The sequence below is a fragment of the Petromyzon marinus genome, chromosome 3, assembly GCF_048934315.1.
Source record: "Petromyzon marinus isolate PM22_M1 ecotype Great Lakes invasive population chromosome 3, UKy_Petmar_22M1.pri1.0, whole genome shotgun sequence".
NCBI classification, from domain to species: Eukaryota; Metazoa; Chordata; class Hyperoartia; order Petromyzontiformes; family Petromyzontidae; genus Petromyzon; species Petromyzon marinus.
This window is the reverse complement of record NC_133669.1, coordinates 9,841,821-9,854,237: the sequence shown is the minus strand read 5'-3', so window position 1 is coordinate 9,854,237 and position 12,417 is coordinate 9,841,821. Positions and strand designations below refer to the sequence as shown.

The 12,417-nt window shown below is 47.0% G+C and overlaps 1 protein-coding gene across 4 annotated transcripts; it reads right to left on the bottom strand.

Annotated features, from left to right (window-relative positions):
- Positions 1 to 1,631: 1,631 nt before the first annotated feature.
- Positions 1,632 to 11,380, bottom strand: VPS37A (VPS37A subunit of ESCRT-I). 4 transcript variants are annotated; one of them, XM_076073854.1, is made up of 12 exons: positions 10,929 to 11,380; positions 10,089 to 10,217; positions 8,614 to 8,688; positions 7,336 to 7,450; positions 6,539 to 6,615; positions 5,963 to 6,083; positions 5,359 to 5,405; positions 4,956 to 5,083; positions 4,292 to 4,350; positions 2,822 to 2,890; positions 2,377 to 2,520; positions 1,632 to 1,976 (listed from the first exon to the last, which is right to left on the bottom strand). In XM_076073854.1, the coding sequence occupies exons 1-12, from the start codon at positions 11,363 to 11,365 to the stop codon at positions 1,926 to 1,928; spliced, it is 1,452 nt and encodes a 483-aa protein (XP_075929969.1). In that variant the 5' UTR covers positions 11,366 to 11,380; the 3' UTR covers positions 1,632 to 1,925. The 4 variants fall into 4 exon arrangements, with proteins under 4 accessions (XP_075929969.1, XP_075929975.1, XP_075929979.1 ...); XM_076073860.1 differs by having other exon boundaries at positions 10,971 to 11,380; XM_076073864.1 differs by having other exon boundaries at positions 11,083 to 11,194.
- Positions 11,381 to 12,417: the final 1,037 nt, after the last annotated feature.

Sequence of the window (12,417 nt, the reverse complement as noted above, 5' to 3'; positions counted from 1 at the left end):
ATCGCAAAACGATCGAACAGTGACTCGCTTTACGCCGCCGTCGTAAAAATATTGTCAGGTTTTTTTTATTAGCTTTACGGCAAAGCCCGCTTGTGTTGCTAGGGGGGGGGGGTTCCCCCGAAAAATGCGATGACGTCACTCACAACGGGTGCGACGTCACCAACAGAAACCCTCGCACCCACTCCCCCGCGCATATTACGTCATCTGTCCAATTTGCCATAAATCAAAATGTGATGACGTCACTCAACGCGTCTCAACGGAGGCGACGTCACGGTGGGTAATCTCGATCCGGGTGACGTCGATAAAAAATCACGGGTCGGTTGACGTCACTGACGCCGCTGATCAAGATGACGTCATCTGCTCGACGTCGGTAAGGAATGGCATGTACGTAGTCAACCGTGCTCACCGGAGGAGCGGGGTCAGATCCCATCCGTTATGAAAATAAACGAAAAGGGAAAATATCGTTAAATAAAAATATGTAAAAGCGGCCTTTTGGGCAATGATCCTTATTCTTAGTTTTTTCGGTAAAGTCACGTTGAAGATGACCGTTTGAGTTATGGTCGAATCGTCGTGAGAATGTTTTATTGTTTTATATATTTTATTATTTTGTTGTTTCTCTTCAACGTGACTTTACCGAAAAAACTAAGAATATGAATTACTGCAGTCACGAAAGCTTTAAATCAAAATTTAATGATCCTTATTGTTCATGTTTTTGTTTGTTGCGGTTGCACCCGATTCAAGAGCCGAATGGCTCACAGGGCTATACCAAATAAATGAAACTGAAATGCAGAAGGGTGTTAACGTTCAGTTGAAACGTTGACATAACATGATGCATGACGTCACAATGATCATCGGACCCTCTTACGATGACGTCACGCATTTAAACCTTCCACAAGTGGCTTATCAAATTACGGTATAAAAGCACAACTCGATGGGAATACGAATAGAATGACATCATCGCACAACAGCAGGTCTGGAATCACATAAGATTGTCTGCCTCACCTCAAAATTTGACGTCACTAAAGCAGGACTGTATAACATCCAATCCGATGACGCCACTAATTATGTCCATTTAACAGGATAAGCTCTTTCCCACTGGGGGATGCCATCTCATTATAAAGCAATGACATCACACCTCAGATGATAGGTTTATTTTTTCTCTGCAACTGCTCGATCCATAGCCTTGAATTTGAAAGGCCACACTGCCGATGAGGAACCGGTAAAATCGAACGCCACTATAAAATGTTAATGAACATGTGCAGGCCTTGTGTCAATCTACTTCTGAAAGTCTTGCGAATCATGGGGATTACTTGGCCATACTTCAACACTCTGCAGCATGGGTTTAAGGTGGGGATTATGGAAGTGCAGCACAACAATATATTTCCTGCATTGCTGTTCATTAACCACATGCCTCTGCAGCCGCCGATCACACTAGGCTCATGCGTGGTGGTCACCCATCCAAGCACTATGCATGGTCAAACCTGCTTCACCCTCAAGAACCTGATGAGTTTAGTGCATTCTAGGTAATTTCGTCACAGGCTCACGACTTGAGAATATCGATTCTGAAATCCGACTTTGTTGCTGAATCCAATCGCATTTCACGAATACGATGAAACAGAAGACGCCTGCTGTTTATATACAACTCGCAAATCTGCCAAGGCAGCACATTTTATTTTGATTTTTTAAACATACAAGGCAAAGTGTCTCCGTGCTCAAGTGAGGCATGAGGCAGCACTCATGTCCGCTGGCCACTCCGAGCCATTGGTGGCAATTCCACGTTTCTATGACGAGGGCCACACCCCTCCATCGCGCACTTTTATCTGATTGTGGCTGACGGAGAGGCCCGTAGGTGTCGGTCGCTCCCCCCCCGCCACGGTTGAGAGAGTCCAGTTTGTGTGGTCTGGGATGCTGAGGGAGAGCGGTCGTCACAGTAGCTGAAGAAGTTTCTCCTCCTTTGCTTTCCTCATGTGGTAGAGCTGCATTCACACACATGAGCACATACAAATATAATGAAACACACTCGTGAACTCAAGCAGAGCCATAGAAGCTCATCGTCGTAGACGTTATACCAACCATGAAAGGTTTATCAAACTCCAAGTCATACAGCTTTACCTGGGCTTGCCCACAATCGTAATGGTTAAGGTTTATTTTTGACACATGCAAAACCCATTGGGCAATAAATGCTAATTTTCGATGGGAACCTGGTTACACCATAGAAACTTGGTTCCAGCAACAACAGAAACACATGACCAAAACAATGCAAAAACAACTGTACATGGTCAAGTTCCTAACAATTGTAAGCGGATGATCAGGGACTCGGAAAGCACGCGGCACACAGGGGAGACACAGGATATACAAGGAAGGACATCACCGCACCGTTCGTGCCTCCATGAACGTGGGCAGGAAATCTTCAAGACTGCAACTCCCATCCAGGAAGCGCTCGGCAGACGCCTCGGACTCTTCTTCCGCCTGGAGGGCGGCCACTTTGAGACGAGCCTCCAATGCACTCACTCCTAGGAGCTGAGATGCAGAGGCATAGAGACATTCACATTGATATGAACTTCTAGTATACTCATTCCTAGGATACAGAGACACAGACGAGACATTTGCATTGAGACGAGCCTCCAGTAGACTCACTCCTTGGAGCTGAGATACAGAGATATTCACATTGAGACGAGTCTCTGGTATGCTCATTCCTTGGAGACGCAGGGACATTATAACACACAGACACAAGGGAACACAGAGGCATGGGGACACATGCCACCAAGTGGGAAACACAGAGGCAGCAAGGGGTGTGTGTTGTGAGGTGCCCCCACCTCACCTCATTCATCTCATGCTGTTTTTCAACCTTCTTGTCAAACGCCGACTTGAAGCGATTCAACTCCTCACACTGTCGGAGAGATCACTCAGTCACTCACATTTTTTTTGCTGTTACATTCCACATTCCATCACTCGTCATAGGCCAACATCACAAATCATCGCGCATCAATGTTATCACAGCATTGATATCCAGTGTCCATAGCCATGGGGTCCATTTTTCCCGGGGGGGCCTCATAAAGGGCCAAATGGATCCTAAAGAGACCTCATCTGGCTCCAGCACCTCTGATTAGCACAGTTGGCTACGTATGTAGTGACATCGCGGGATGTCACTGTGTGATGCCGGCCCTAGAGAAGCACGGCGTGCGATGTATTGACATCGCGGATACCACGTGGATGTGGGTGCCTTACCGGCCCTAGAGGGGCTCGGTGAGCGCTGAATTATAGCGCTGGATGGCACCACGCTTGGCATGCAGTGCCGACCCCTACAGGACAGGGTATGGGAGTGCCGGCCATGGAAATGGGGTTACTAAAGGCCGTGGCACTCTGGTTGACCCGAGAGGACACGTGACCGGTTAAGTCTACAAAGGGGCCCCAAGTGGGGGCTAGGGGTGGTCACGTGTCAGGGTCGAGATCCTGCTCGAGGATTCTAGAAGGTGGTCGTGGCCAAGGGCGGAGCCAGCCACGCCACAGAGGATATCAGCCGGGTCCCCCAGAGGGACCGGCGCTGTTGTTCATCCTGAAGAAACCTTCGTCTACGTTCTACGTCTTGCAGAGTCTCCAACACGTGGACCTGGATCCAAGCTGTGGTCCGGTCCGTAGTAGCTCGTTACGTTGTAATTCGTGTAGTTAGCCTGGTGGTCACCACCAAATGTTGTTATTCTGTAAAGGGGCAGTTACCCCGTGTGTTGGTGTTAATAAATGTGTTGCCTCCAAGAGTACGTCTGCGACTCAGTTGAACTCACTCCACATACATAAATGCATGTTGCCCCGGGCTTTCAAAACCTTAAGGCAGCTCTGCCAGTAACATCACTCAACGTCATATCAACTCATATACAGTAACAACTTATTATATCACATGATCACATCACCACACATCAATGCTCAAATTTCACACACAGTACATGCATGTAGGTATGCATTGTGTGCATGTGTGTATATTAAGTGGTAGTGTGGTGGCAGTGGGTAGTACACTACACTATGAACTTGGCCATCCAATCAAGATATCCTGGTCACTGATAACATTGGCGATATCTGAACAGGTTCTGGGCCTCCTCTGTCGCCTGAGAATGAATCAGTACCTGGTGCAGTGTGTAAACATCAACACTGAAAAGATAAAGGTGGCTGGGCCTAAGGCCGTCAAGCTGCGCCCTGCCGGCATTCAAAGGCGCTCACTAACAGCGCTTGCTCTAACAGCAGTGTTTGCTGTGCTTCTGTATATGTGTGCACAAGTGCATGCACATGCCACACTCACCTTTTGCAGAAACTCATTTCGTCTGCAATCCAGCTGAGGTTTCATGGATAAGTTTTCATCTGGAATAGACACCCCCACCATAAAGCATTACAACCACCATCACCCCATCACTAATATCACCTATAATATAATTATCCCATTGTTAATCTACTTCTAGGTGAAGGCCTCCTCATCCCGTATCAGTCATGGGGGTTGTTTGTCCATATTTCAACACGTCAGTGCAGGTTACTGAAATGGAAGGCCCAGGGACAGTTCAGATACCACTTGCCGCTGATGTTAGCCGTGGCCGAGAATCGAACCCAGGTGGCAAGGTTCATAGCCCAGTCACGCTAAACACTCCACGCTATATATTATACATATTAACATCATCACCATCATGTCACAACAACCTTTACCAGTGTAGTACTGGGAGCGCATGTGGTACGTGGGGTGCAATGCATATATTGTGATACCTGCAGGCAATGGAATGCCCTCTGATGAAATGCATAAAGTGTGTGCCTGCATTGAGTGTGGCGTAGACCATTTGGTGCGGGGATTGCAACATGGGCGAGGCTGGTACAGTGTGGTGCATATGGTGTGGTGCATATGGTGGGGTACACATGGCATAGTGCGTGCGGTAAGAGCGGTGTACGTGGTGCAGTGCGGTGCGTGCGTGACGCCCCACGTGCCAGCGCCTCGTTTCTCGTCGCTTGCACCACCGTCTCCTCCCAAAATGTCACGACGGCCGGGTGAGTGAGCACGAGCGCCCCGAGTTGCTCATCAGAGTCCGAGAGTGCTCGCAGCTCCGACAAGCTAAACACATGCGAACACAACACGCAACTCACACAAGCGATACTGGGCGCTAATACCTCGTGTTCTTCACGTACAAGCCACGCTACGGACATGCACACCACAAAATCCACACGTACACACTACATGAACTCACCCATTCAATCACACACTAATACACACTATCACGCTCACTTGAACTTACCACCAGCAAGCACACAATGGCACAAACCCACACATTCACTCACACTGACACACAGGCTAACATAAACCACTCACTAATCCAACCACCCACTCACCTCATCTCTGCCACTTGTGCAAAAATGTCTGAACTTTCAACGCCCTTCTAGAAAGAGAAAGCATTGCATAGATGCATACATAGCACACACAGATGGAAACACAGACACGCAACTATTAATATTACATATTAGTATGAGTCACGGCTCATAAAAAGTGTGTAGATGGACTGTGCTGTCGCGTGATGGGCATGTGCCTGTATGTCCATATGCACACATATATGTGGGTGTCAATGGCGTAGTGGTTAGTGAACTGCTATATAAAACCAGAAACCTGGATTCAATTCCAAAGTCTTAATTGAACTGGTCCTGGCTTCACCTTGGTGTATTCAGCTGTAAATGAGGAGCTGATGCAGTCTATGACACAACAGTGGGGAGACATGGCATAGTGCTCGCCACACCGCCCCCTCATATGGCATGCTGGTGTTCTTAGATGCTCACTAAGAACTTTCCCCAACAATCTATGTAAGTTATAGGAGGATTCTTTGCCTTTGTATGTGGATGAGAGCACACGTCTCTACTTGTTCACTTGTGACTATATGTGTGCAGGTTTGTACGTGCCTGTGTGTGCACATGTGCACAAGTACCCTTGTGCACGCATGCTCACCTGTGTTCTCGTGTCCTTGCCCAAGGGGGTCGTGTCAGAGTGCGAGGTCAAGGTAGGGTGAGAGGTCACGGCAGGCGGAGCAAAGCCTGTTGGCTGAGTGGAATAAGGAGCACGAGAGGCTCTGTGTGTGTCCGTGCATGCAGATGGATGTAAACATTCACGTACATGAGTGTAGGTGAGTGCAAATGTTTGTATGCATGTATGAGCATGCATGCATGTACATGCAAATGAGTGTGTGCATGCAAATATAGTATGCATGCAAGTGTGTGCATGTGTGTACATTTTTATGTATGTGCATTTGAGTGTTAGCGTTCGTATGTGTGTGCGCGTGTGTGTGTGCATGTGTGCATACAATGGAGAAGAATGGGCAATAATAACAGTAACTTTAATTACAGTGATAATACCGTAACAATACTGCCATATCAATAATTAAAGGTTAGCATTCAAAACAATACAACTGTAATAATTAAGACCTGCCAACATAAGCTGTTATCGGTGTGCATGTGTGTACGCATGTGTGCGAGGGTGTTGAGTGTTGCGAGTGTTCCAATGAGTGGCATGAGATGGAATTCACACCCAAAACAAGGAGGGTTTGTCCTGAATTCCTCCACGACGCTGACCACTGCTTTTCCCAGGTCAGACTGTATAACAAACTGCACATACGCGCACACACACATATGCAGACGATGTACACATACAATAGTCGTGTGTCTCCCCGTTCGTAACTCCGTGTCCCTGGTTGTCAAGATGCTTGTCCCTGTATGCGCATCTGTGTTGGTCCACAGTGCATATCCGTCTGTACTTTCTTCATGTCCTCATGCATGTATGTATAGTGAACTTCTTTCATGCCATATGTAGCCAACCGTACTAATTGGAGGTGCGCTAATCGGTGTGCATGCTTCATGTCACTACATGTATCTTCATGTACCGATGTGGTTCCCCATGTATCTACTGCATAGCCTTACACATCTCGCCATTTTTCTCTGTGTCTCCTCCACGGCAGGTCTTTGCATGTCCCTGTTTGTGTCTTTGTGTCTCCATGTCCTCACATCTCCCTATATCACCATGTGTCTCCATGTTCTCATGTCTCTACATGTTGCTGTGTCCTTGTGTTTCTGTCATGTTCTCCCATGTTCTTGTGTGTTTCCCAACATCTCCGTATGCCTGCAGATCTTTCTGTACAGGTCTCCATATGAAACTCATCTCCCTCCCGCATGTCCCCGTGCCACCGCACATCTCAGCATGAGTCACCCTCCATCTCCATGTGTCTCCACGCATTCCTGCATGCCCCTGGTGTTCCTGCATCTCCGCATGTATCCCAGCATGCCCCCACCTTTCCCCAGGTGTCCTCACATGTATCCACACACACGCACCCCATTGATGGCAGGGGAGCCGATGACCTGACATTTCTCGTTGAGCCAAGGGTGACGAACATACGGCATAACGTGCACGACCGGGCGATCCTGGGGAAACTGTGGTGGGAGAAACCTGATGGCACACACACATGTAGACAAAGATCCCCTCTATAGCATTACAGACTGCTCAGGCTAGTACTATTAGTGAGCACCTTGTTAGGCCAGGATAATGCTCAAGGAAGTGGTGGTGTGGCCAGTTGACCTAGGGGGGCCCAGGACCGGTTCTGATATCAATTGCCATTAATGATAGATGTGGCGAGAAAGCAAACTGAAGTCACCGAGTTTGGAGTGCAGTTCATTAACCACTGCGCCACCACTCCCCACTACACTATAATTGCATACACATATCAACATACATCTACAATAAACACGAGATCCTCACAATAGATTAATACAATTGTGCATGTGAGAATATATTATTTTGAATTTGTATGTTTTTTTGTGTAATTAATTCACGTGACTCCTCCAGCCAACAGAGGCACAACAACACACCACAATGTAAACACACCAAGTCAGACCACTGACATGAATCAGGCCTTAGGTTTGAATCCAGGCAACTGCCAGTGGTGAAACCGGTTCTCAAGTGTAATAATTTGATGATCTTAGCCCCGTCACCAATGACTGTGATAGCCATCAACTGGCTACATCACCTCATCACATAACTGTGATCAACCCTTGCTTTGAATCGCCATACACAAGACGAAGACCAATGACCGGACAAAAAAAACCATCTAATTAAATTTGGCATTGCACATCATTGACTAAATTCCAGCCCTGGGGGTTAAATGTTTGAGTTTGACTGTAATGCCATGCACATTAATGACTCTCTAAAGCAGGTCAGGTGGTAAAGTGCTGCTCCCTACTGTTTGGACCAGAGGTCCCTTTAGAGGGATCTTGGAAGTAGTCCTGTGATATCCGCTTCCATGGACCATTCTCTACTCATTAAGGGTTGCATTGGTCTGCGACAGATCCGAGTGGACTATCCATCTCATCATGTGAAACCCAACAGCACAACCAGGGGAAAACTCGCAAAAATGTTTTTTAAGTGTAAAAAAAATCAATTGCATCTTCAATGGGATTATGATCCCAATCAGTGACCCTGAAATAAGACAATTTATCGAATTGCAAGGGACGCAAATCATTACATGGCTAATGAATGCATACATTTGTGGTGACGCACAGGTGCATACATGTGATGTGTCTAGGTGTATACACACGCGCATCTCACGCACGTACACGTTGATGGTGAGTGTCTGGTTGTCGATGACTGCTGGCACGTTATACACAATGTCCTTCTGCATCTCCACCGTCCTACACAACAACCGAACCAAAACAGCCATCAATGCAATATCCAGACCTCCACTGTGCAACCAGCACACCAGATGAAATTTACCATTCGTTATTGACACGGAGTAAAATGTATTTTTAAGAGGCAAGTGAAAATTACCCTCAAGCAATTAATAATATTGCGAAATACTCTACGATCTTTAACGCTAACTTATGGGGAATGCATTAGAGCCTTACTCTTTAACCGCAATGTTACTTCAAACTACTGTACAAATACTGTCTTAAAATAAAAAGAATAGTTAAAAGGGTGAAAGAAAAAAACCCAAGTTTTTCCAAGAGAATATTTTAAAAAGTTTTATTTCAACAATGGGCTTGCATAAAGTGCAATTGGTTTGTGCAATGTGCATGCATAATGTACGTTGATTACCATATAAATAACCCAACCGTCAATGGATACCCATTGTCATTTATACGCATTCATTAATCACCCCCCAAATCGCTCAAGAAGTGCTCACAAGTGATGCTATCACATCTACCCCTCTATTTACGGAACGAAACAGATGATTTATCCACAAATATGGTCGTCGCCTGATGAAGCTAGTTCTAATTACTGGCGAAACGTCGTACTCAGATTGTAAATGTTGTGGCTTGGCTCTCCAACACACCGGTGTGGCTGTACTAGTAACGTGACAAACTTTACTAAGTGGCTGTGTTGGGTGGTGGCGGGTTTAACAACACATTTATATTTTTGCGCGATCTAACCCAAAAAAACCCCTGTATTATGGATAAATACTTTAGTTTCATGGTGCACATTATCGACCTTAATTAGCAATGTAACATTATCACCACCTTCATTATGACCACCACCAACACCTTCACCATAAACACCACCGCTAAGAAACACAAAATCCACATCAACACCGTGACCACGTGTGTATCCCAGGTTTCTGTCCATCAATGTCTCCGTCTCCTTGAGGCTCCCTTTCCCTCTTTACCTCATATCCTCTGTGTCCCCTTCCCCTTTTCGAACTGCCCACGTGTCCCTCTGCCTACCAGTGTCGCTATCTCCTCATGTTCACCCCGTCGCCCTGTCTCGACGTGTCCCCCATTCTCCACCATCACCGTTGTCTCCCAATGTGTCCTCTGCACCCCAATCAAACCTGTGTAAACCCTTGTCACACTCTCTCCGCTTCCCAGTGCCTCTCTGTATGCATTTCCTCCTGTCCCCACATGACCCCGCGCATCTCTTTCGTCTCGATCCTCCCGACCCCATCGCCTCCGTCTTGTCTCTCTTTGCCACCGCCCTTGTCACAACCCCCTTGCCCGTTGCCAGAGGCCTCCGGAGTCTCTGTCTCCCCATTGCCCCGTGCCACCCCGGTATTTCCCGTGATGTCTCCCCCCCTGTAGTGCCCGTGTCGCCGCACCCCGGTATGGCTGCTTGCAGCGACTGGATCTGCAACTGTCGGTGCGACTGGAGAACAGAAGGCGCCGCCGCCGCAGGCTCCTGGCGTCGTGCCCACCAGCTCATGGCGCTGGGTAACCCAGAGGGTAACCTAGTGACACGACGGGTAAGTTGGTAACACGGCTGATAATCTGGTAACACACAAGCTAACGTGATAAACAATACGGGTAACTTGGTAACATAGCTGGTAACCCAAATGACTTGGTGACACGTCTGACAACATAATTACACATCGGGTAAACTGGTTAACACTATAACTTGGTAACACAGCTGGCAACAAGGTTACATGTTAATGCGGTAACTTGATTACACAGATGGTGTCCTGGTAACGCATTGAGTTACCTGGTAACACAATGGGTAACTTTGTAATATATAGGGTAACTTGGTAGCACAAGAGGGTAACTGGATAACCCACCGGGAAACCTGGTAACTGGTAGATTAACCTAGGTGAATGGGTATCGATGCGAGTAATTGAGGGTAATTGGGTAAACTGCGAATAAACGTGGGTAACTGGATAACGTTGCGGATAACCGGGTAAAGTCGGATAACTGAGAGTGGCCGAGTAACAGAGAGGGTAACCTGTGGGTTAACTGGGCAACACTGCGGATTAGACATTAAGTTGCACAGCGAGTAGACGTGAACGTAAATGGATGCGAGGCGAGTACCAGTTGATAACTGGGTAACCGCAGTCACCGGGTAACGCGGCCGGATAATCAGCGAGGTAACCATGGCGACAGGGTGGGTACCAGGATGGGGTAACCGGGTAACACCGCCGGTCGTGCGGTGGAAAAGATGACGTTACCCCGGCTCACGCTTGGCAACTTTGTTCGCGAGACGCGGGTACCGTGGTCCCTGGTGGCGTTCGCCCCGGTAGCGCGGTGGTGGAAACTGGGTAACGTTACCCGGGTAACGCGGGTAACGCCGGGAACGCGGTGGTGAAAACTGGGTAACGTTACCCGGGTAACGCCGGTAACGCGGGTAAAGCCCCTCGGCCTCCAAAGGTATCCACGGTCCCTTCCGGGTCGTGGCCGCGTCACGTGATGCAGCCACGCCACGCCCCCCCAGCTCGCGCGATGTAAATAAATAAATAAGGGCGCGCTCCCGGTTCGTGTCACGTGACGCGGCGTGGGAGCATGTGCGCGCGCGAGAGGGCCCGTCGCGATATGGCGATACGACGATATCCACGATAAGTAGTGATATAAGAGCCGCGATGAACGGTATGAAATCCACGATGCTCATATCGTACGATGCAAGACCCACGATAATCGGATTGTACGATATGGGACATAAAATCCGCGATAATCGCAATGCACGATATAAGACCGACAATCGCACCATCCGTTCTTGCGAGATATCGTAATAAATTGATTATCGTTGATCTGTTCATTTTATTTCATATTGAATTTCCCGAAACACATCTAAAATAACAAACTCCTTAATTAAAGTTCTAAACGAACACTCTTTTTTCCCAATTAATGCTTTGCAAAATGTGTTTCCGATTAATTGACGGAATGTCAATTATAACGTCATCCTTTGCGGAATTCAATAATAATTTCGAGTGTAATAGACAGCATGTGCCTTATAGATTGCAACGTTTCAATGATGAGACGACTGATTATGGCAGGCTTATGCTGAGTGAAGTGTAGAAGTAATCGTATTCGTACGGGGAGGTTAGCAGTGCGCAATAACTTGCAATAAAAGGTGAGCGATACAATTATGGGAAGCTGATCATCGCGATAGTGTAATAAAAATGAATATCGTATTGTATCGTGGAAAAAAATTATATTGCGGCAAGCCAAGTTTGTGTAAATAATGTGTACCAGCCCAAGGAAGGAGCGCAGAGGGCATCCACTGAAGACAATTCCTGCAAAAGTATCGACCCCTTTACAAGAACACATGTGTTGGCTTCAAAATGTCAAACTAACCTATTATATATACATCCTGGGTTCATCCAGGATGGGCTGTCTGAAGAGGCTTCAAATACTTGAACGATCTGGACACATATTCTTGATTCTTTCGGTAAAGTCACGTAGAAGGGAAACAATAAAATATAAAATAATAAAATTCTCACAACGTTTCGACTGCAACACAAATTCTCACGACTGCAGTCGGAACGTCGTGATAATTTTATTGTTTTATATTTTTTATATTTTATTGTTTCCCTTCTACGTGGTGACTTTACTGAAAGAACCAAGAATATGAATCCCTGCAGTCACGAAAGCTTTAAATCAAGATCTGGACACAGTCTCATCAGTGGAGTACTTAGCAGACGACGGCTGCTTTGTACTGGG

Excerpts from the sequence above, each read along its gene's own strand:
- VPS37A (XM_076073854.1), bottom strand. The coding sequence starts at position 11,365 with ATGAGCATCGTGGATTTCATACCGTTCATCGCGGCTCTTATATCACTA. Across the intron at positions 6,084-6,538 it reads ACAAACCCTCCTTGTTTTGG|AGCCTCTCGTGCTCCTTATT; the intron begins GTGTGAATTCCA and ends GGACACACACAG. Across the intron at positions 2,891-4,291 it reads GAAATGAGTTTCTGCAAAAG|TGTGAGGAGTTGAATCGCTT; the intron begins GTGAGTGTGGCA and ends TCTCTCCGACAG.